The sequence below is a fragment of the Macaca mulatta genome, chromosome 10 (genome assembly GCF_049350105.2).
Source record: "Macaca mulatta isolate MMU2019108-1 chromosome 10, T2T-MMU8v2.0, whole genome shotgun sequence".
NCBI classification, from domain to species: Eukaryota; Metazoa; Chordata; class Mammalia; order Primates; family Cercopithecidae; genus Macaca; species Macaca mulatta.
Genome location: NC_133415.1, coordinates 26,609,835 through 26,634,841, shown reverse-complemented (window position 1 = coordinate 26,634,841; position 25,007 = coordinate 26,609,835). Strand labels below are relative to the sequence as shown.

Below are 25,007 nucleotides of genomic sequence, written 5' to 3'. Positions count from 1 at the left end.
AGGGCCTATCTAATCGTGATTTTTTTTAATGTATATTTTTTCAAATTGATTTTTAACTACATAGGCTGTACATGAAACATTCCCCCCCATAAAAACTGTGACCATTTCTGGCCAGGCATGGTGGCTCACGCCTATAATCCCAGCACTTTGGGAGGCCGAGGCGAACGGATCACCTGAGGTCAGGAGTTCGAGACCAGCCTGTCCAACATGGTGAAACTCCATCTCTACAAAAAATATAAAAATCAGCTGGGCATGGTGGCAGGCGCCTGTAATTCCAGCTAATTGGGAAGCTGAGGCAGGAGAATCGCTTGAACCCGGGAGACGGAGGTTGCAGTGAGCTGAGATCCGAGATTGCATCACTGCACTCCAGCCTGGGCGACAAGGGTGGAACTCCATCTCAAAAAAAAAAAAAAAAAAAAAAAAAAAAAAAAAAGGCCGGGCGCGGTGGCTCAAGCCTGTAATCCCAGCACTTTGGGAGGCCGAGACGGGCAGCTCATGAGGTCAGGAAATCGAGACCATCCTGGCTAACACGGTGAAACCCCGTCTCTACTAAAAAATACAAAAAACTAGCCGGGCGAGGTGGCGGGCGCCTGTAGTCCCAGCTACTCGGGAGGCTGAGGCAGGAGAATGGCACAAACCCAGGAGGCGGAGCTTGCAGTGAGCTGAGATCCGGCCACTGCACTCCAGCCTGGGCGAACGAGCGAGACTCCGTCTCAAAAAAAAAAAAAAAAAGTAACCATTTCTAATTAAGCTAACCTCTGATGTCCCACCCTTTTGTTTTATTAACAAAAGGTGATGCAACTAGAAGGGCCAGCCAAACACATGAGCCCAGAGCCCTGGTCACCTGCCTCCTGGCCTGGTGCCTTTCACCCACTCCAGGCAGCTCAGCTTTGTTTCCTCCCTAAATGGAAACAGACATCACCATCCTCTGTACAGGAACTCTTGAACACTCCCCACCCCTCACTTCTCCCCTTGCACAGCCTCTTTCCTTGGGTACAACAGCCCCGGTCTCTAAGGCTTGGCCACCCTAACTGAGTTCCCCATTTCTGTGACTGCAGGGTTCTTCCCAGGTTCCCCGGCAGAGCCCCTTCATACCTGGTCAAACTTGGTTCTCATGAAGACTTTGCCTCTTCTTGGATTTCAATTCCTTTAGCCACTGGGGAGAGGGTTCATCCGACCTGAAACCACAAAGCCAGTAAGAGACTAGCTGAAACCAGACTGTGGGCTCCTCGCAGGCAGGACTGAGTGGTACCCAACTGTCTATCCCTGGGCCCAGGTGGAGCTGTGGCAAGCACTCGGAGGTGGCAAAGATGCCCATATTAACGGGACTGATAAGCGAGCAGTAGAAATTAACCAGTGTCCAACAATGGGGAATATTAAATAAATCAGGGGTCCCCAACCCCCTGGGCCACAGACCGATACTGGTCCACGGCCTGTTAGGAACAGGGGCCACACAGCAGGAGGTGAGTGGTGGGAGAGTGAGTGAAGGTCTGTATTCACAGCCTCTCCCCATTACCACATTCCACCTGATCTCCACCTCCTGTCAGATCAGCAGCAGCATTAGATTCTCATAGCAGCGTGAACCCTATTGTGAACTGCACATGCGCAGGATCTAGGTTGCGGGCTCCTTATGAGAATCTAATGCCTGATGATCTGTCACTGTCTCCTGTCACCCCCGGATGGTACCGTCTAGTTGCAGGAAAACAAGCTCAGGGTTCTCACTGATTCTACATTACTGCGAACTGTAGAATTACTTCATTATAATAACAATGTAATAATAATAGAAATAAAGTACACAGTGAACGTAATGTGTTTGAATCATTACAAAACCACCCCCTGTACCCCGGTCTGTGGAGAAATTGTCTTCCACAAAACTGGTCCATGGTGCCAGAAAGGTTGGGGACCGCTGAAATAAATCACAGTATATCCATTCTATGAGATAATCTGCAGGTATAAAAATGTATCTTGGTTGGGCACAGTGGCTCACGCCTGTAACTCCAACACTTAGGGAGGCAGAGGCAGGAGGATAGCTTGAGCCCAGGAGTTTGAGATCAGCCTGGGCAACACAGTGAGACCCCATTCTCCACAAAATGCAAACAAACAAACAAAAAATTCATCTTATATAAAATGATTTCCATCCATCCACTTGTCATGCAAAGAGCTATTCATCCTTCCATCTCTCTATCCAGGTAAGTGTCTCTGATGGTTAGTTTTATGCATCAATTTAAACCTAATGTGTACCCAGATATTTGGTCAGACGTTATTCTAGATGTTTATGCAAAGACATTTTTTCTTAGATGAGGTTAACATTTAAATCAGTAGGCACTGAGTAGCGCAGACCACCCTCCGTGATATGAAAGGGCCTCATCTATTCAGTTAAAGGCCTGAATAGAAAAAGACTGGCCTCGCCAGGTGCGGTGGCTCACGCCTGTAATCCCAGCACTTTGGGAGGCCGAGGTGGGCGGATCACGAGGTCAGAAGATCGAGACCATCCTGGCTAACAGGGTGAAACCCTGTCTCTACTAAAAATACAAAAAAAAAAAATTAGCCGGGCATGGTGGCAGGTGCCTGTAGCCCCAGCTACTTGGGAGGCAGAGGCAGGAGAATGGCGGGAACCTGGGAGGCAGAGCTTGCAGTGAGCCGAGATAGCGCCACTGTACTCCAGCCTGAGCAACAGAGTGAGACTCCGTCTCAAAAGAAAAGAAAAGAAAAAGACTGGCCTTCCAGGAAGAAGAGGGAAGCCTTCTGGACTTGGACTCTTCCTTGCACCCCCAGCCTGCTGGTCTACTCCGCAGATTTTGGACTTGCCTTCCTCCACAATCACATGAGCCAATTCCTTAAAACCAATCTCTATACATACATACAAGCGTATACACGTGCATGCATATATATGTACATGTATATACAGCTGACCCTTGAACAACACAGTTTGAACTGTGTGGGTCCACTTGGATTTTCTTCTGCCTCTGCCACTGCTGAGGCAGCAAGACCAATCCCTCTTCTTCCGCCTCCCCCTCAGCCTGCTCAATGGGAAAACAATGAGGAGGAAGGATGAAGACCTTTATGATGATCCACTTCCACTTAATGAACAGGAAATACATCTTCTCTTCCTTATATGTTCTTAATAACATCTTTTCTCTAGCTTACTTTATTGTAAGAATATATAAAATATAACATACAAAATATATGTGGTTATGGGTGAGGCTTCTGGTCAACACTAGGCTATTAGTAGTTAGGTTTTAGAAAGTTAAAAGCTACATGCAGATTTTTGACTAGGTAGGAGGTCAGTACCCCTAATCTCTGCCTTGTTCAGGGGTCAACTGTATTATTTACACACACACACACAAACACATACACACGCACACGACTGGCTCTGTTTCTCCAGAGAACTCTGAACAATACAATGCCCATAAGACAAACAGAGATGCGTTTTGTTTATTGAATGTCAATCGTTTTGGGGAGGTGAGATTTGTTTAAGCTTTTTTTTTTTTTGATGGAGTCTTGCTCTGTCACCCAGGCTGGAGTGCAGTGGCGCGATCTCGGCTCACTGCAAGCTCTGCCTCCCGGGTTCACGCCATTCTCCTGCCTCAGCCTCCCGAGTAGCTGGGACTACAGGCACCTGCCACCACGCCCGGCTAATTTTTTGTATTTTTAGTAGAGATGGGGTTTCACTGTGTTAGGCAGGATGGTCTCGATCTCCTGACATTGTGATCTGCCTGACTCGGCCTCCCACAGTGCTGGGATTACAGGTGTGAGCCACCGCGCCCGGCCTGTTTAAACATTTTAAAATGGAAGAACACATACAGAAAGGTACTCAAATCAAAATGTGCATAGCTCAATGAATTTTCTCAAAGTGAATACATTTGAGTAGCCACCATCTACATGGTACTATTTTTGAGTTTTATTTATTTATTTTTTTACCTTCTTCTTAGCAGTTTTCTGTTTTCTCAGAATTTCTTATAATTAGAACACATCATTTTAATAAAAAACAATAAAGTCAGGCCAGGCACGGTAGCTCCTGCCTGTAATCCTAGCACTTTGGGAGGCAGAGGATCGCCCAGGAATTCGAGACCGGCCTGGGCAACATGGCGAAATCCTGTCTCTACAAAAAAATACAAAAATTAGCCAGGCGTGGTGGCAAACAACTATGGTCCCAGCCACTCATGAAGGCTAGGGCAGGGGATTCACCTGAGGCTGGAGAGGTGGAGGCTATAATCACACCACTGCACTCCAGCCTGGGCAACAGAGTGAGACCCTCTCTCAAAAACAAAAAATAAAACAAAACAAAAAACAATAAAGTCATCATTGTTTAAAACTTTATTCAAGAAAAAAAAATCACGTTTATGAAGATTGTAAGCAGGCTCGGGAAAATATTCATATAGAACACGGAGCAGGGGAATCAAACTAAAAACGTTGTGCTCTCAGCTATGTTACAAAGAAAAAGAAAATGGAAGGAGAGATGCCCAGGTATCAACAGTAGTGGTCTTTGCACGGTGAGATCGTGGATGATTTTCTTTTCCCCTTTGTATTATTTTCATATTTTCTACAGTGAAGATGTACTGCTTTTATAATCAAACACACATGCACACAGGACGTGACTGATTCTGTTCTCAGAGAAAGCTCCTGAGACCCATGGCCCTGGAGGGGTCAGAAAAGATGCTGGCCTGGTTGGCGGTACGGTCGGGGTCTGCACCTAAGGGGACGAGAGATGAGGTGGCTCTGGAGTCTAGGGGCAGGCCTTTAACTGCTATGCCTGCCAGTCTAGGAATGAGGAATAAGAGGGCCCCCTGGGCAGATGAGGGTCTAGGGTACTCTAGACCTCAGCCAAGCTTTGTCTAATAGTGGAGACACAAGCCCAGGCCTCCAGAGATGCCTCTGAGACCCTGGTCTGGGGGTTCCTCCAGCCACAGAGAAATGCTAGAGCCCTCCACAGACTTTGGAGCCGGAATTCTGGCATTACCAGAGCAGGGAGGCACTGTCTCAGCTATGGCCCTGTCTCTCTCTAATGTCTCGCCTTCAGGTTCCCACAGCCCACTCCGTGCTATGTATTGTGCACTGCCTGAGGCTCCCAGGTCCATCTGGCTTCCAGGCCTTTGCATGTGCAGCGGCTCTAGCCTGGGATCCCCTCTCACTGCCCTTGGTCCAGCTAAGACCCAATTGTCCACCATGATTCAGTTCAAGTATCTCCTGCTCTTGGAAGCTTCTTTTTTTTTTATTAGAGAGGCAGGGATTCACTGCATTGCCCAGACTGGAGTGCAGTGGCACAATCATAGCCTCCATCTCCTGGGCTCAAGGGATCCTCCCACTTCAGCCTCTGGAGTAGCTGGGACCACAGGCATGTGCCACCACAGCCAGCTAATTGTTTTTCTTTTCTTTATTTCTTTTTTTATTTTTCGAGACAAGGTCTCATTCTGTGGTCCAGGCTGGAGTGCAATGGTGCAATCATAGCTCACTACCGCCTCCAACTCCTGGCCTCAAGAGATCCTCTCACCTCTGCCTTCCAAAGTGCTGGGATTATAGACGTGAGCCACTGCACCGAGCTGGAAGTCTTTTTGCCGCCCATCCTCAAGTGTGCATGACGAGCCCTTCCTCTGCCTCCCTCCATCACAGGGGTCAGAGAAAGGGCCAGAGAGTACATATTCCTGACTCTGTGGGCCGTGGGGTGTCTGCGCTACTTCTTAACTCTGCAGCGGTAGCACTAAAGCAGTTATAGACAGTACAAAAATGAATGCATGTGGCTGTGTTCCAACAAAGCTTACTTACAAAAACAGATGGGGGCTGGATTTGGCCTGTGGGCCATAGCTTACCCACCCTCGTTCTGATCCAGCCAGCACTTACTATCATTACAACTCTAGCATCAGGAACAATCCCTAACTTTCATGGGTTACCAGTGCTCATAAGATTTCCACTCTGCCTCACTGAGTACTTCTACATCCCAGGGCTCAGGCAAAGGGCTTTAGACACACTCTTGTTTCATCCTCATGACCATCCCCGGAAGGTTAGGAGGTTAGAAAACCCATTTTACAGATGAAGAAACTGAGGTTCAGGAGGTCAAGTGCCTTTTCCCAGGTCACGCAGCTCTTAAGCAGCAAAGCTGGAGTTAAACCCTGGCTGTGTGACCTTCGATCCCCTGTTCTTTTTTTTTTTTTTTTTTTTTGAGACGGAGTCTCGCTCTGCTGCCCAGGCTGGAGTGCAGTGGCCGGATCTCAGCTCACTGCAAGCTCCGCCTCCCGGGTTTTTACGCCATTCTCCTGCCTCAGCCTCCCCAGTAGCTGGGACTACAGGCGCCCGCCACCTCGCCCGGCTAGTTTTTTGTATTTTTTAGTAGAGACGGGGTTTCACCATGTTAGCCAGGATGGTCTCGATCTCCCGACCTCGTGATCCGCCCGTCTCGGCCTCCCAAAGTGCTGGGATTACAGGCTTGAGCCACCGCGCCCGGCCGATCCCCTGTTCTTAACTTCCACCTCCAGATGCTGAAACACCCCAGTCTGAGAGCCTCTTGGGGGGCAGAAGCTGCTTCGTGCTCATTTCTACACAGAGCAGGCCAAGCCCAGGATCGGGACAGCTGTTTCACGAAGGGAGTGAAACTGATCTCATTCAACCTGGCCGTGCCCTTTGATCCACCTTCCCAGGTCCCCCAGATCGCTGAAGATAAAGATACTTCCCCGAAGGGTAAGAGGAGGGAGAATGCCTCAGTTTCCCCGTCGGTCTGGAGAGGGCTAAACGAGAGCAGTAGTTCTCCAACAATGGTGCCCTGGCGTTCTGTGCAGGAGTTGGCAGGGGCAGGGGAAGAGGAGAGGCCAGCTGGCCTCATTCCTGGCCTCCTTCCCCGGCCTCTGATGTCCTTTTGAGGTAATGAGAGTGTTGAGAGTTCACATGAACAACGCTTCTGCTGCTGGAGAAAATTAAAAAGTGGAAACTCCCTTCTATTCAGCTCTAAAAGCTATGCGAGCACCTCTCCAGAAGTACAGCCTGAGCTTGGGAAGAGAGGGACCCCCATGCCCCAAGACCCCTCACCTCTCGTCCTTGTCCATGCTGGAAGGCAGCACGCGACTGCCCAGCACCCCAGGCTGGAAGGGGGACTTGGGGCTCTTGGGCTGGGGTGCCCAGCTGGGGGACTCGCCAGGACTGTCCACCTCTGGCCTCTTGTGCAGCTGAGCCTGGGGAGAGAAGAGAGCTGAGTCTGTAAACCGCCCTTTGTCTGGGGAAGGGCCCCCTCCCATGGCAACCTCAGGTACGATAAGCCTTCTGCAAACACTCAGGGCCCCCTGAGTTGGAATAAAGCCAGACAGGAAACGTGGGGGCTGAGAAAAGTCAGATGTCAGTCTGGCATTCCAAGCAGCCACCCTCGACCCTCAAGATGGAATCACCACCCAAACCCACAGAATCACATTCTCTTTCGCTGAAAAGCCACCATCTGTAGTGTGCTCAGCGCACGGCATGCCACCCTGACAACCCTACATGGAGAGAGCAGCTCCCTCCATCCAACAGCTGCAGCTTAACTTGAAAATGAAGTTGTTGACAGTCCATTAGAGTCCCATAAGAAAACCATAGGGCAAATATCCACCCATTGTTGGAGGGCATGGTGGGGATAGAATACAAGGGTATGCGAAAAATTCCCTTGCGGGACCTGAGGTGTGAGTGGTGGCAGGTGGCTTCTCCCTCAGGCAGTGCTGGGTCAGCCCCCGGAAACAGCAGTCATCACCCTTGTCCACTGATGGCTTCTGTGCACTGATCACCCATCATTTGGGCTCTACCAGGCTCAAGTAATATGACACATGTGAGTTCGCTCCATGTATGTAAGATTCTTTCAGGCTTTCCTCCATTTTACAGGGCGAGAGAGCCCAAAGGTCAATCCCAAAGTCACCCAGCTTTTATGAACTGGGATTCACACCAGGTCTGCCTGCAGCCCAACTCCAGGGTTCTTTTCAGAACAAGCCCTGCAATCTCCCCTGGTTGTTTCTTTTTTGAAACAGAGTCTCGCCCTGTCACCCAGGCTGGAGAGCAGTGGCGCAATCTCAGCTCACTGCAAGCTCCGCCTCCCGGGTTCACACCATTCTCCTGCCTCAGCCTCCTGAGTAGCTGGGACTACAGGCACCCGCCACCACGCCCAGCTAATTTTTTGTATTTTTAGTAGAGACAGAGGTTTCACCGTGTTAGCCAGGATGATCTTGATCTCCTGACCTCGTGATCCGCCCGCCTCAGCCTCCCAAAGTGCTGGGATTACAGGCGTGAGCCACCGCGCCCAGCTGCCCTGGTTGTTAATGATCGCCTAGCACTGCTATGGTAGAGATTAGTTAGTTAACGCAGCTGCTGCCAGGCTCAAGAAGTTTAAGCTAATACTGATGAATGAATGGCCAAAGCCCCGTTTTCACAGAGCACAGTGGACTCCAGCTGTGTTCTGGAATCCCAAGATCTGCCTCAACAATTACTCGGTGCATCCACATGGGAGCCCCAGGGCCTCCGTCTCACCTACACCCAGGGCCTGTGGTTGTCTGTCTCCTACAGCAGGACCATCACTTGAACCCAGGAGGCGGAGGTTGCAGCGAGCTGAGATTGCACCACTGCACTCCAGCCTGGGTGACAGAGCGAGACTCTGTTGAAGAAAGAGGAGAGGGGAGGGGAGGGGAGAGGAGAGGGGAGGGGAGAGGAGAAGGGAAGGGAGGGAAGGAGAGGAGGAGAGGTGAGGGGAGGGAAGAAGAGAGGGGAGGGGAGGAGAGGAGAAAAGGGGAGGGAAGGGGAGAGGGGAGGGGAGGGGAGAAGGGAGGGGAGGGGGAGGGGAGGGGAGGGGAGATGGGAGGGGGGAGGGGAGGGGAGATGGGAGGGGGAGGGGGAGGGAAAAGAAGAGAAAAGCAAGGAAAGAGAGAAAGAGAAAAGAAGGGAGGGAGGGAGGGAGGGAAGGAAGGAAGGAAGGAAGGAAGGAAGGGAGGGAGGGAGGGAGGGAGGAGGGAGGGAGGGAGGGAAAACCTCCAACCTAGTTCTAGTGGCTGACAGATGTTCACACTTCAAGGGCCTGTAAAATCAATTATAGAGACACGCGCACATCCACTACTGCCTTTCTATTCTTCGAAGAAATGACAGAAAAGCAAACCTTCCGTCTACTACAGGAGCAACAGTCACGGCGCTCCCACACGGGGATTGTGTGGCCCGCATGGGATACACAGAGTTGAGAAATTCTACCAACAAGTCAGGCTTTTTTGCTTTCATTTCTTCTTCAATAAAAGGGGAGAGAAGAGCTACCTTTTGCAAGGCTGCTGGAGCATAAAGTGAGTTTGCAGGTGCATGATGTCTGGCACAGAACAGGGGGCAAAAGGGCCTCTTTCCTCACCCAAATTAAGTGCCATTTGGTCCCAGGACTGCGAGACACACTTGTGAGAGTTGGAGGTGGGCAGGAGAGAGGATTCCCTCAGCATTGCATAATACAGTTGGGATTCTGGTGCAGTTTGGGAGACTGGGACGTGGTTCCAGCACTGGCTTCCTGTGTCATGTGGAATTGAAATGATCATTTTCTGTGCCTGCCTTCCCCAGCCTTGATTCCTCAAGGGCTTCAGCAGCCTGGGTTTGTTCACTCCTGCTTCCGACACTCAGCACTGGTGAGTGCCACCAATTGGATTATCAGCCCACTTGGCTTAGCTATGACACCAAACACAGCAGCAGGTTTGGGGGTGGAGGAGAGTCAGAAAGCAGAGATCGGCTGGGCGCGGTGGCTCACGCCTGTAATCCCAGCACTTTGGGAGGCCAAAGCGGGCGGATCACGAGGTCAGGAGATCGAGACCATCCTGGCTAACACGGTGAAACCCCGTCTCTACTAAAAAATACAAAAAACTAGCCGGGCGAGGTGGCGGGCGCCTGTAGTCCCAGCTACTCGGGAGGCTGAGGCAGGAGAATGGCGTAAACCTGGGAGGCAGAGCTTGCACTGAGCTGGGATCCGGCCACCGCACTCCAGCCTGGGCAACAGAGTGAGACTCCGTCTCAAAAAAAAAAAAAAAAAAAAAGAAAGCAGAGATTAAGCAACACAGGGCCACTGGTGAAATCCAAATGAATTAGTAGTATTGTTAATGGTATTGAACCAAGGCCAATTTCCTAATTTTGCCAATGTGCTATGGTCATGTGAGATACCACCATGTGGGTGAAGCTGGGTGAAGGGTACGGAGAAACTCCCTGGGTTATTTTTGTAACTTCCTTTGAATCTTAAACTATTTCAAAAATGGAAGGAATGAAGGAAGGAGAAAGGAAGGAAGGAAAAAAGGAAGGATAAAAAAGGAAGGAAGGAAGAAAAGAGAAGAGGGAAGAAAGAACGAAAAGGAAGGAAGAAAGGAGGGAGGAAAGAGAAGGAGGAAGGAGGAAGGAAAGAAGGAAGGAAGGAAGGAAGGAAGGAAGGAAGGAAGGAAGGAAGGAAGGAAGGAAGGAAGGAATCTGTTCTTCATGCTGCTAAGGTTGAGGAGCATGCCCACCAGGTAACTCTTGGTGAGAGGTCTGGTACCTTTAGCACTGCCGGATCCATGCCTGGAAACGCGGGCATCCTCTGAGGATGGCTGACGGGGGTCCTCTCAGCTTTGGGTGGCTTCTCCTCCTCATCTGACTCTTCCTTCCTGGGTGATTTCTCTTCTGTTGCAAAGAAAAGGGCACTGAAGTCATCAGCAGCTGCCTTGTATTGAGGTCCTAAGTGCCAGATAATCTGCACACAGTATCTCATGCAATGCTCACATCAGACCTGCACAGAAGATGCTCTGGCCCATTTTGCAGATAAGGACCACCCAGGTGCCTGCTTTCATGCTCTCTTCTCACAACTCTGCTTCTTGCCAGGAGACACTTACAACAGGCAGAGTAGGTTTTCTTTTGCGGGAGGGCACAGGCAAACCCATCTCCTGAGCCCCTGGCTCACTCCAAGTCCGGGAAATAGAAGGAAATCTTTGGCAGAGGCGGGAAAGTAGACAGGAATGCTTTCAGCCAACAATGCACTGAGGTTATGCTCTCAGAGGAGAACGTGGAGAGCTTCGTGTGTCTTGTGGAAAGGCGGCCCCAAGGTGGACCAGGAAGCCACTTTCCTCGACCCTGGCTCCCCTTTCCGGGACTTAACCCCAACCCCGTGCTTGAGGCTGAGCTGATCACTCAAGCTTTTGGGTGATGGGCTGCCTGGACCCTCTTCCAGGAGTGATATGCGAGGAGTTTCTACTTCCCCGAAACCGGGATGTGGCATGGGCACAGTGAGGATTGGAGGAGGGGGCGGGGATGAACGAGGCAAGACCCGGTGCTCTGGAGCCCTTGGGCTATCCAGGGAACTGAGGTACGCTAAGAAAGCACAGATCCCGCCTTCCCCATCCAGCCCTTGGCCAGCTCCTCAAGGCTGACGGGAGCCAGAGGTGCTTCGCCTCATTCCAGCTGGGGGTATTTGTGTGTTTTTGTCCCTACTGTGGTCTTCATTTGCTCCAGGTGGATTAATAGAGCTTGGCTCAGAAAACCAAGGAAGTGTGCACAGAGGTCTCACCTGAGGCATTTACACATTTCCTTTAATAACAGAAATGGGATAGGAGCAGGAGAGAGAACTCTCCAAGCATTTCTTCAAGGTATCTGGTCAGAAGCAATGCCCCTCACTTAGCTCAGAGCCTGGTCTGACATCCTAATGTTTGCCATGGGCAAACCCCAAAAGAACAAAGGCACCTACAAGACGTTTTTGAGGACTAAAGGCTGTGTGTCTGGAGAGAGTGGGCAGGTCAGCTGCTCTAGTTTCCACTGCAAGAAGATATTTTGTTTCTTTTTTTTCTTTCTTTTTTTTGAGACGGAGCCTAGCTTTGTCGCCAGGTTGGAGTGCAGTGGTGCGATCTCAGCTCACCGCAACCTCCACCTCCTGGGTTCAAGTGATTCTCCTGCCTCAGCCTCCCAAGAATAGCTTGGATTACAGTTGTGCACTGCCATGCCCGGCTAATTTTTGTATTTTTAGTAGAGACGGGGTTTCACCATGTTGGCCAGAATGGTCTCAGTCTCCTAACCTCATGATCTGCCCACTTCAGCCTCCCAAAGTGCTGGGATTACAGGCGTGAGCCACCGCGCCCGGCCTGTTTCTTCTTAAAAGTCTTTCATGGCTCTCCATCTACAGATGAAATCTAACTCCTTAGCAAAGCATCAGGGATCTCCATGATCTGGCCTCTGCCTACCTTTCCAGCATATCCTGCTATTCCCAGCTTGAGCAACATGAAACTCCTTAGAGATGCTGCTGCCACACACACAGAATGTTCTTTCTACATCTCTGTCCCTTTGATCCTGTTGATACTTCTGCCTGGAATAACTTTCCCTAACTCATTATTACCCATTCTTCAAGATTCAGCTCAGGTTTTGATACGGTAAGTAGCCAAAGCAGTCCTTAGAAGAAAATGTATAGCCTTAAATGATGCGTTAGAAAACAGAAAAAAAGACTGATAATATATGAACAGATCTTTCAACTCAGGAATATAGAAAAAAGACCAGTGAGCAAACCTAAAGAGAATACAGGGGTGAATTTAATCAAAATAAAAGCAGAAAATAGTAAAACCTTATTAAGCTATGTCTCTGTCTCGTAACTCAAAGAGCCTCAATTAATATGCTAACCTTCAAAACACCGTTTTACCTAGTTTCTGATAAATTCTGCATAACAAGAAATCAGTTTCCTATGTAATTGTGTTCTAATGATCTACAGCCTTCCAAGTCAGGAATTTTTTCGTAGGGCTTAGTCTAAATCCTTCCTGCTGTTCAATGTGCTGTCTGAGAAGGAGAGAAGGCATGGCGTACCCGTTGAGTCTTTGAACATCCACGTGTTGTCAGTCTCATCCTCCAAAGGCGATCTGCTCTCGGACTCACTGAATCGGCTGCGCCGGAGGGAGTGGGAGATGGGGGCCCGGCGGCGGCTTCTCTTGCTGAGCTGCACCCGGGTCTTCAGGGCACTTGAGTCGAGGACTGAGGTTTGCTTTGGGAGCAGCAGGGAGGAAGAGGAAAAAAAGCAAGGGAATCATCAATGGAGGGTACCACAACGAAGTCGGTGGTACACAGCTTCATTGACAGATGAGAGGCTATTTAGGTGGTACCCAGGCCAGTGCTAGGAGATAAACAGTGTCTCCTTCCCACAGTGGCTTCCACATTTAATAGTAACCTAACATCCAAAGCCTAAATTTCCCTATAAAACATACCCCATAGGCTGATGACAAGAGCCAGGTGGAACAATGAACCTTGAGTGCCCTAGTACAGTGCCAGGCTGCCTGGCACCCAGTAGGCACATAATACTAATGCTTTTTCCCTCCCAGTGACATCCACCACACAAGTATGTAATCTACAGCAATGATCAGTACACAGCAGGAGCTCAATAAATGTTTGTTTGTTGAATGAATAATGGATTCAACATCTAACTAAATCCTTCTGTCAACCGTATTCACACAGAGTCCCCAGGTTGAGAGGTTCTCTGTGGAATTCCTACTTTACTCACATAATCTAAGGTGCAGGTGGGAAGGGAGGACGCAACATCAGACGTCCATTTTCAGGCATCCCTGAAGACTCACTCTGAGCTGTGACAGGTGGGGGCTGCCAAGTCACTACTATCCTCAGTGAAAGGGTGGGGAGCGTAGACCATCTGGGTGGGCCCCGGTAAAGAGATGGGAAGTGCCTGGCTCAGAAGTCTCCCGGGAGACAGCAGTGAAGTGCTCAGAGCTTGGGTTCAAACCCAGCTGGGTTCGAATCCTGGCTGTGTGACCTTGGGCAATGAGCTTCACTTCTCTGAGCCTGGGTGTCCCTATTTATAAAAAGGAGACAAACAGTGTCTCCTTCCTACAGTGGCTGAGAGAACTCCCTGCACTCAGGTGTGGAAAGCTCTTGTTTCAGACAGAGCCTGACCAAGGCTCACAGCCAAGAGCTCTTTCCGGCAAGCTCATGTTCTTACATGAAATGTTGATTTCTTCCGCCTAGGTCCACTTTGGAGAAATTCCATCACCCAAGGCCTTCTAAGTCAGTGATGACAGGCTAATATCAATGAATCATTTCCCAACGATGGTAAGTAACAAACGCCCCACTAGGGGTGGTGGAAGGAGGTGGTATTTGCATAGCTACTTCCCAAACCAGCCACAGTGCTGTCTTGTGAGGAGACTTGCATGGTACCAGTGAAACAGGGGGAAAGACGGAAATCAGAGAGTGCCTGCTGCACCTAGAGGCAGGCTCGCTTCTTCGGCCACTTAATAGAGCCAGGTTTTCAGACTCCAAGAAAGTAGGACAGAATCACACTGACAGAGGGGCTGGCTTGGAGGGGAAGATGGTGCCACCCTTGCATCCTCACCCTGGTACAGACACTAGATTCCTTAGTGCCCTGCCTCCGCCTCCCCATCCAGCCTCCAAACCGTCCCTACAGGACGTGGTTGGCACCATACATAAACCTCAGTATCCCCACAGGAGACCCAAATCGTGGTGGGCATCACACATAAACCTCAGTATAATTTCAGTAAGCGTTAGACCTATGCTTAGGGACACCAGCATTTAGTCACTCCATGGCCACTTCGATTTGCTAATTTGCAAAATGGGCAGGCCAGTTTTGCTTCTGGGGTTATTAACATGTGCCTGGGCCAGTGGTCAACACTCAGTGACTGTTGTTTATCATGGACGTCAAGAAGGAACCACTTAGTGTTCTAGCAGGAAAGCTCATGATGCAGTGACATGGTGCTGGCATGTAACACACATAGCAAGATCTCAGTTCACGTCTGTTGAGTGAATAACTGAATATATCACTCAAGCAAATCCTGATGCCACCCAGGGAGGTGGGCATGGCCATGGTCATGGTTATATAATGGGGTTCCCCAGTCAAGACTGAACTTGTGTCTTTCTTTGTCTCTGCCCTGATCTAGAGGTGCCAGCGAGAGACCTTGGCCATACATTGAAGGTGAATCCCCTTTGAAGCCCTAAAGGAAGCCCTTTTTCTAAAGCAGTGGTGCTCCTCCTCTGGGGAAATGTGGGTAGTCATGGCCAAGTGTGTAGGTGGGAGGCTTTACTGCCAGGAGAGAGGGCCCCTTTCAGATTTCACGGACGTTCCATCCAACGAGTGGGCAGGTAGCCCTATTGTCACGGGAGGAGAATAATGACATCACCCCTGGGTTTCAAGGGTTGACAAGAAGACCTGCCTGACCCCTGGAGATGGGGCTCCCAGGGGAAAGGAGGATAAGTTCTGGTCAGAAGGTGCTAGAGCAGAAGACTGTTTGACCTGCTACGCTGGGGCAGCTGACATCCTGGCTGTGCTTGGGACCTGAAAGAGCTGAGTGCTAGGGGCTGTCCCCTGGGACCTCCATGAAAGGTGCCCATGCCTGAGGGGACTTTCTGTCCTGGAAGAGCCACTACAGAGAGAGTTGGATCCCCTGGTACCAGGGACACGGTTCTACCAGCAAGACCTCAGTGAGAACGTTCAGCAGAATCATTCTAAGCAAACTCCAGGCTCTTCAAGCTTGGAACTATAAACCTCAGGGTGACTTCCAGGGTTAAGTGATCAGACTCCCTGCTTACCTGGCAGGTGAGGGCTTAGATCAGTTTTAATTTGAATACATGCAATTGTATTTGAGGCTGTGGAGCTGATGGTACTGGTTACAAGTGGATAAGGAAATTGAGGCTCAGAGAGGTAAAGACATTTGCCCCAAGACACACAGCAGGCATAGGGCAGGTCCAAGATACATGCATAAGTGAGTCCCATTTCAAAGATGGTGCCTTCTCTACCCACTCCAAGGGTCCTTGGCACACAGATCCTACACCTAAAGTGGCAATTCACAGAGAGAGGCTGGAATTTTCATTTAAGAAGAAACGCTCCTGGCTACAGACTTACATCGATGAAGGAGAAGTCATCCACTCTCTTTTCAGGGCAGGAGTCCGGTGGGGGCGGCCCCTCCATCCCGTCGGTGGATTCCAGGTCAGTGCTGGAGTGGTCCACGCTGGTGCTCCGCTGGTCCCTGGAGCAGTCATACTGGTCCCCGGCCGAGGTGGGCTCCGTTTGGGAGGACAGAGAAGACAAACGGCTACTGGGGGGCTGTTTCCTTGTCGATGTGGCACTGCTGTCTGGGGACTCAGTGGCCAGGCTGCAAAAAAAGGGAATGAAGGGAGGCAGGGTTATGGAGAACGTTTCAGAGAACGGGATTTCAAGTGAAGGATGCTGCAGGCAGCATAGCTTGGGGTATGTTTTATAGGCCAGGTAACCACAGACAGAACATCCCAGCAAAAGACCCTCTTTGGAAACAGCACAAGATGTGCCACAGTGAGGTGCTGTTTAAGGCATTGCCTAGAACACCTGGCCGGGTGCAGAATGGGAGGAGTCAGTCCTGTGCCACTCAAGACCCTCTAGCCCTGCACTGTCCTGGATGGAAGCTGCTTATCACAGGTGACTGTTGGATCCTTGCAATGGAGCAAGTGACAGAGCTGAGATATGCCATGAGTATCTTACACACTGGATTTCCTATACCTCACACACTGGATTTCCAATACTTTGAATGAAAAAAAAGAATGTAAACTGCCTCGTTAATAACTTTTCATGTTAACTGCATGTGGAAATGACAGTATTTTGGAACCCTTGGTTCTGATAAAATACATCCTTAAATTTAATTTCACTTGTTTCTTTTTATTCTTTTGTTATAGCTACCAGGACATTTTACATTACATATATGTCTTGCATTTGCAGCTCACATTATAATTCTTTTTTATTTATAATTGGTACATAGTAATTACACATGTTTCTGGGGTACAGAGGGGTGTTTCAATACATGTATATATTGCATAAGGATCAAATCATCTATTTCTGCTGGGCAGGGCTGATGCAGATCAAATTGTTATCAGCAGTTACCCATGGAAGAGCAGGTGGTGGGATCTGCATTATTTCATTCACTCATTCATTCAGTCATTTAATAAAAATATACTGAGCATTTACTATGTGCCAGGAATTGTGCTAAAAAATGTGTCATCCAATCCTCTCCAAAAATCCTATGAGGATTATCCTATAACTGCCACAATCCTACAAGTTAGGGTTGGTGACATGGTTTGGATTTGTGTCCCCATATAAATCTCGTGTCGAATTGGAGGAGGGGCCTGGTGGGGAGAAGTGATTGGATCATGGGGGTGGATGTCCTCCTTGCTGTTCTCATGGTAGTGAGTGAGCTCTCACAAGATCTGATGGTTTAAAAGTGTGTGGCACCTTCCCCTTCTCTCTCTCCTGCTGCCATGTAGGACGTGCCTTGCTTCCCCTTCACCTTCCACCACGATTGTAAGTTTCCTGAGGCTTCCCCAGCCCTGCAGAACTGTGAGTCAATTAAACCTCTTTCCTTTATAAATTACCCAGTCTCAGGTAGTTCTGTACAGCAGTGTGAAAACAGACTAATATAATTGGCCTCGTGAACTTAAATATTCTTATTCACCTTGTTAAAGGTGAGGAAACTGAGGCACAGAGATGTAAATTAGCTTGCCCCAAGCAGCAGTACTGGGACTGAGCCCAGGCAGTCTGACTCCAGCGTCCATGTCCTTGGCTCTCTCCTACTTCTGAAATCTCTTCCTATGATAATATAGTCAGGTATCGCTTGGGTCATTGGAACCATGTAAGATAGAAAATTTACAGATAATTCAAGTCATTAACAACCTCCTGCCCTGCCTCCACCCACATATTAAAAATGACATCTAAGCCAATAGCCTAGCAAAGCCTCCAGGTCATGGGAAACCCTTGCCTTGAGAAAGGACAGGTGGGCACACCTGACAAGTGGGCCTACTCTCAAGACCACCAGGCTGCTCCCTTGAGCAGAACTTTCCACAGGTGTGCTGGCATTTCACCGTGCTTTCTGTCAGCTCTGGGATGATTTTATTACTTGTCATATGGAGGATGTTAGGGTTGTAGGGTGGATTGAGGCAAATCCACACAGGATGAAGGTAATACCATCGAGAGACAGCAGGTGGCACCACTGTCCAAAGCTGGGAGCGCCATGCTCCTGGGGTGGCCAGAGGAGGGGAAGCTGCAGTGTCTCTGCGGGACAGCAGGGAGCGCCCACCCAGGGGTGCACCCAAGTCCACACTCCAGCTCCCACTGGCCCGAGGTCAGAGCTGGGGAATGGAGACCCGGACGACGTGGGTTTCCAGACTCTCAGTCCGGTGCTCTTGCAGTGGTATTCTAGAGAAATTTAAGTAAGCTCATAACTAAACACATATTTCATGGGTCAGTGGGAAAAACAGCTTTCTCGGGCACTGTAAAAAACCTTTGCTTTCCGGCTGGGCGTGGTGGCTCACACCTGTAATCCCAGCACTTTGGGAGGCCGAGATGGGTGGACACAAGGTCAGGAGATGAAGACCATCCTGGCTAACTTGGTGAAACTCCATCTCTACTAAAAATACAAAAAAAATTAGCCAGGCGTGGTGGTGGGCACCTGTAGTCCCAGCTACTCGTAAGGCTGAGGCATGAGAATGGCGTGAACCCAGGAGGTGGAGCTTGCAGAGAGCTGACATTGCGCCACTGCACTCCAACCTGGGTGACACAGCGAGACTCCTCTCAAAAACAAAACAAAACAAAACAAACAAACCAACAAAAACCTTTGCTTTCCTTTTACTTTTTCTTACCATTTTCAATTCTATCAACCCCCTCTCAACTTTAATATCGGTGATTTATCATTTTTATCACTGTGGTAAAATACAGTTTGCCATTGGTCACTGTCATCGTAGAAATTTCCATCACCCCAAAAAGAAACCAGGTACCCATGAAGCAGTCAATCCCCATTCCCTTTCCACCCCCAGAGCCTCATCTGTTTTCTGTTTCTATGGGATTTGCCTATCTTGGATATTTCATATATCATTACCTTTTTTTTTTTTTAGACAAGGTGTCTCTCTTTGTCACTCAGGCTGGAGTGAGTGCATTGGCGCGATCTTGGCTCACTGCAGCCTCCATCTCCTGGGCTCAAGTGATTCTCATGCTTCAGCCTCCTGAGCAGCTGGGATCACAGGTGCCCACCACCACACCCAGCTAATTTTTTTTTTTTGTATTTTTAGTAGAGACGGGGTTTCACCATGTTGGCCAGGCTGGTCTTAAACTCCTGGCCTCAAGTGATCTGCCTGCCTGGGCTTCCCAAAGTGCTGGGATTACAGGCATGAGCCACTGCGGCTGGCCCATACTCTTTTTTGTTTGTTTTGTTGAGACGGAGTCTTGCTCTGTCCCCCAGGCTGGAGTGCGATGGCACAATCTCGGCTCACTGCAACCTCTGCTTCCCAGGTTCAAGTGATTCTCCTGCCTTAGCCTCCCGAGTAGCTGGGATTACAGGCGTATGCCACCACACCAAGCTAATTTTTTGTATTTTAGTAGAGACGGGGTTTCACCGTGTTGCCCAGTCTGGTCTCGAACTCCTGAGCTCAAGCAATCCACCCGCCTCGGCCTCCCAAAGTGCTGGGATTACAGACGTGAGCCACCACACCTGGCCCATAATCTTTATTATTTTTTTGTACTTCCTAATTTCTTTTTTAAAACAAGAATGGGCTCCTCTTATAATTACAGATCGGAGGTTTTAGCAATATAGAAATCAGGAGGTGGGTGGGCTGCAGCAACTCCAGCCCAGATGCCCCCCTGCAGCCAGAATCCTGCCACATGCGTCTTACCTCTCCCCGCTCTGGCGCTGCTCTGTCCACGTCCCATACTGGCTGTCGGCTTCATGCACGAGGGTGTCAGTGTCCTTGGGTTCAGTGGGCCGCCGGGAGAAACACTGCTTCAGCTGGTCCTGCAAAGACAAGCCAGATGTGAGATTTCTACCGGGAAATGTACTTAGAATCCCCGTCCCGGCTGACACGCAAGTCAGATCGCACGGCCCCTGCTCAAACCCATCCCAGCTCCCCACTGCCCTCCTAAGTGGGGCCAGACATCTTGGCTGGGCACTAGGGTGATCAATCGTCCTGGTTTGCCCAAGATGTCACAGGATACAGGACTTTCAGTGCTAAAAGTGGGCAAACTGGGATGAAGTGGTCACCCTACCTGGCATGTGGAGCCCTGCAGGGCATCGCCTGGCCCTCACCTCAATGGCCGTCTCTCCTCCTCACAGTACAGCCTGGGCACACTTCTCTCATCTTCAGTGTTACCCAGACTCATGAATCTGGCTAGGGAAACCTCTATGCACCCACCTGCCCAGGTTCCTACCACCACCGTGTTTCCCATCCGCATCACCAGACACAAGATCCTTGCAGCACCAAACTCGGGACAGGCATTGGGCTGAGCTCTTGACATGAGATCACCTGGTTGAACTACAGCCCCTCAACAATCCCATGGGGTGGATCTTATTACAATCCCCAGTTTATAGATGATAAAATTGAGGCTTAAAAACATGAAATTACGTGACCCAAGTCAAATAGCCAGTAAACAGCCGGCGAAGTGGACTTTAGCCCCCAGGTCCAAACCACTGCACATCAGGCAACATCAATCCCTTGGGCTGTTGCAACCTGGTCTGTTGCTGGTCTCGGCCCTCAGCCTGGGCCCTCAGAGGGGGCAGGCAGGCAGCAAGGGTGCTGATTAGCACAGAACTGACCACAGGGCCAAGCCTGGCACACAGTGGAAAGGCCATAAATCCCCATTAAACGACTGAACTATCTTCCTTCATTTGTCTGCTTCGCAAATTAAAAGCCCATTCCCTGTGATGTGGCCATTGAAATGGCTGCCACTTAGGCTTGTGCTTTGTTGAGTGGGGAGATGCTGGTGCACTCAAGACAAAACCAAAAGTAGAATCCTTGGATGGGCCGTTGGCACGCTGATGACTCAGATGGCCTTGGCTGCCTGAGCTTTGAATGACGCTCTCAATCACCATCTTTTTGTTTTGTTTTGTTTTGTTGAGACAGGGTCTTACTCTGTCACCTAGGCTGCCGTACAGTGGTACAATCACAGCCCACTCCAGCCTCGGCCTCTGGGGCTCAAGTGATCCTCCTGCCTGAGACTCCCAAGTAGCTGGGAGCACAGGTATACATACACTACCACAGCCACCTTTTTTAAAAAAAAAATTTGTAGAGATGGGGTCTTGCCATGTTGCCCAGGCTGGTCTTAATCTCCTGGGCTCAAGAAATCCTCCTGCCTCGGCCTCTGAAAGCATTGCAATTACTGGCGTGAGCCACCACGCCCCGCCCCAGTCACTGTCTTTTGATGAGGAATTTGGAGATGGGGGTTAGGGCGTAAGACTGGTCCAGAAAGACAAACACGGCTCATCTTTACTCCTTACGTTCTGTTCCATTTGAGGGCAGGAGGCACATTCTGCTGGAATATGCTTCAGATCATCTCCTGTTCAAATACCTTCCGGGGCTCCCTATTGTCCTCATGCTGAAATCCAAGGCCCCTTGCAAGCGAGCCCCCAAATTTCCTGTCTGATCCCATCCCCTACCCTTGCTCCAAACAAACTCTCTATCCCACACGCTTTGGCTTACTATATACTGTCTCCCACACAAGCCTCACACACTCCTGGCCTCTGCGCCTTGTTTGTGCCATTCCACCTCCCTATCAATCCTTCTTACCCAAAGCTACTGCAACCCATGGTGATATCTCCTCCCTAAACTTCTTTTTTTTTTTTTTTGAGATGGAGTCCCGCTCTGTCTTCCAGGCTGGAGTGCAGTGGCGCAATCTCAGCTCATTGCAACCTCCACATCCCGGGTTCAAGTGATTTTCTTGCCTCAGCCTCCTGAGTAGCTGGGATTAGAGTCACACACCACCATGCCTGGCTAATTTGTTTGTATTTTTAGTGGAGACAGGATTTCACCACATTGGCCAGGCTGGTCACGAACTCCTGACCTCAGGTGATCTGCCCGCCTCGGCCTCCCAAAGTGCTGGGATTCCAGGCGTGAGTCACCACTGTATACCCTGGATGACTTATCAATTCTACCAGACAGAATGTGACACATAAGTTATTTACATGACAGATATTTACTGAGCACCTACTATATGCTAGGCACTGGGGAACTGGGCATGGGAGGTCACAGCACAGATGCAGGCTCCGGGATCCTGCAACTTATCAGATGTGCCCTTTAAGCCTGGGATGTGCCAATGTTTCTGTTCCCCTCTTGGAGCCTGCCTGGCATGCAGTAGGTGATTAATTAATGGAGGTGGGCTGATTGTTCCTCAGCAGTTTATCTTCCTCCCAGGCAGGGGAGCCAGCCTCTTCTCAGGTTATCTGGAACCACACTGAAGTGAGAAAACATGTGTATGTGGTCCGTGTGGTCCTGCAGAATGAGTGGGCGCCTGGGGAAAAGCCTGCTGTGTGGCCTCAGGGCTCTGGCTTCCCTCTCTGAGTTGCAGAGAAGTTACAAGAATTCAGTGAGAAAATAACGGTCACCCCCAGGGCACAGACACAAATATGACAGCTCCCAGAAAAGGGCGCAGCACTCAGGAAACATCCCATAAATGGTCACCTCCTTCCCATTCTCTTTCTCTTGCCTTTTGGAGATACTCATGTAGCCCATGATGTTCATGTGAATACTGAGAATGAGGGGTATACAAGGACGGGAATTCAGAATAAATCCCTCAGTCACCCCTGCTAAATGGCTATACTCATAGACCCGAATCACAGCTGCTGTCCACTCTTAATTCTACTGTCTGTAGAAGCTTTTCTGTCTCTAGTTACAACCTTACTAACTGTAAAACATTTAGGAGTAACGGAAAATCACAAAGAACACATTTTAAAAGAACTCATCACCCAAAGACAGTATCCTGTCATAGTCCTGCCCAGAGTTCTCTCAGGATCCATTCACCTACATCACCATTTTACTGGCTGAAGAATATTTCACTTTTCAGATGCAGCATCTTCCAATTAACCAGTCCCTGAGTGCTGGCATTTTTGCTTGCTGAGGATTTTCTTCGCCACTACAATCAATAATATGACGAACATCCCTGAGGCTAAATCAACACATCTCTGAGATTATTCCCGTAAGAGAAATTCCTAGGTATAGTGTCACCAGGTCAAAGGGCTTTGGGATCCGGATGAGCAAGCCAGCTTTGGAAGAGGCTGCCTGACCTCCAAGCCCACGGGCAGCACATGGGGATAGCTGTTAGCGCGCCGTAAGGATGCAGTCAGGCCCTGCTGGGGAGTGTTACGTTTTTGCTTTGCAAGGTCACCTGATATACTCAGAGGCACAGCACCGTCAACAGAATACCTCCCTGGGACGCGGGGCTGGGAGCAGTCATCTGAGCCCGCTCCCAGCTCCTTACTGTTTTCGAAGATGTGATGGAACTGGCCTTTCCTTAACTTAATGCCTTTCGGAGTCAGATTCAGAGGCCAGATGCTGGGGAATTAGGGGTTGTTTCTGGTGGAGGACAAGACATCGTTGTCCCAAGCAGCTTGTTGTCCTGAGGCTACAAAGTGGATGCTGGGCTTGTGCCTGGGTGTGCAGGTGTGCTAAGCTCAATGGGGGGCAGAGGAGTGACAGTTTGGGGACAGCTTATAGCTAGGGCGGGGATGCAGGGCTGGGCTTGCTGTCTCTGCTCTGCCCAGCTGTGCAGCCTGGCAAGTGACTCCACCCATCCAAGCCTCAGTTTTCACACTGGAAAAACAAGGACTGTTTTGAAGTATCAAGAGATAATCTCTGGAAAGTGTTAAGTTCACTGCCTGGCACAAATGAGTGCCCAGGAGATGGGAACCGTCATGATTGGAGCAATTTTCAGGCCCTCTTTGGAGTCAGGCAGGGTAATGGAGCCTTGGCAAAAGGTTCTTAAAATCCCTGAGAGAGGGGGATCCCCTTCAGTGCTGAGTGACGGAAGAAGGAGTCTGCAGGCGCCCCCCAGAAACAAAAAGGTCAAGTCCATTGCTGAGGGTGAAATCAGGGCAGGCGGCAGGGGGGCAGTTTCCAGACCTCTTGTGGATGGCCCTGGGGATAAATGGTGTCCAATCAAAACATGGTGGCTTCCCTTTATACAACCATCTGCGTGCCCTCTCCACAGAGGTTTCGGATTCAGACTCGGGGATCTGAACTCTCCAAGAGTCAGGGATGGATGCGTTTCCTCCCTCCACTGCCTAATGCCAGATTGAGGGTCCTGAGGCCAGCGCCCCACCTCCTCTCTCGCCTTCACTGCCACACTGCATCGATCCTCAGTCCTTCGAAGTCTCTTTCTGGAACATTCCTTCCAGCTATGACCAGCTATCTGTTCACACACTGCGGCAGCTTCCGAGGGGGCTCCCCTGGCATCCTTCGCCCTGTATGCTCTTCTCATTCTACTTTCCAAAACTGAATAGGTCCCTGCTCAAAGCCCTTCCACAGCCCCCCACATCCCTCCGGGTAAAGGTTGGGGTTAGGGTTAGGGTCACGGCCTGCGGGGCCTGCATGGGTGCGGGGCCTGGTGGGCTCGAAGCTCCTTCAGTGTTGCTTCCCTCCTCCCTACCCTTCCTCTCACTCCCCAGTCCCTCCCACTGGCTCCTCCAGCCCCATTTCCCTCCCCTCACATTCCTCCCTCTCACCTCCAGACCTGGCGGAGCAGCCACCACCTCCAAGCTATCATTCAGATTTCATCTTTGATGGCTCTTCCTCCAGGAAGCCTTCCCTGAACTTTCCCACCATCCTACCCTGAGGGCTGGCTCAGGAGGCCCCAGGCTCCCATCATCCCCTAGACTTCAGGTCTCTACATCTGTGCCATCTGATACAGTAGCCACTAGCAACTTATGACTATTTAAATTTAATTTATATTAACTGGGCCGGGCGCGGTGGCTCACGCCTGTAATCCCAGCACTTTGGGAGGCCGAGGCGGGCGGATCACAAGGTCAGGAGATCGAGACTACGGTGAAACCCCGTCTCTACTAAAAATACAAAAAATTAGCCCGGCGCGGTTGTGGGCGCCTGTAGTCCCAGCTACTCGGGAGGCTGAGGCAGGAGAATGGCCTGAACCCGGGAGGCGGAGCTTGCAGTGAGCCGAGATCGCGCCACTGCACTCCAGCCTGGGCGACAGAGCGAGACTCCGTCTCAAAAAAAAAAAAAATTTATATTAACTGACATTAAATAATACTAAGAATTCAGTTCCCCTGTGGCATTGCCATACTTCAAGGGCTTCA

General features: G+C 50.0%; 1 protein-coding gene across 4 annotated transcripts in view; it reads right to left on the bottom strand.

The window, feature by feature from the left end:
• KIAA1671 overlaps window positions 1–25,007 on the bottom strand; it is a 254,234-nt gene that overhangs the window by 6,347 nt on the left and 222,880 nt on the right. For all 4 annotated transcript variants that reach the window (XM_015149947.3, XM_028827933.2, XM_077950301.1 and 1 more), the window contains 6 exons: window positions 19,603–19,721; window positions 15,818–16,067; window positions 12,766–12,940; window positions 10,484–10,608; window positions 7,018–7,160; window positions 1,096–1,178 (listed from right to left, as the gene is read on the bottom strand). In XM_015149947.3, coding sequence (XP_015005433.3) covers window positions 1,100–1,178; window positions 7,018–7,160; window positions 10,484–10,608; window positions 12,766–12,940; window positions 15,818–16,067; window positions 19,603–19,721 — 891 coding nt within the window. In that variant the 3' untranslated portion in view covers window positions 1,096–1,099. The remainder of the gene's footprint in view (window positions 1–1,095; window positions 1,179–7,017; window positions 7,161–10,483; window positions 10,609–12,765; window positions 12,941–15,817; window positions 16,068–19,602; window positions 19,722–25,007) is intronic.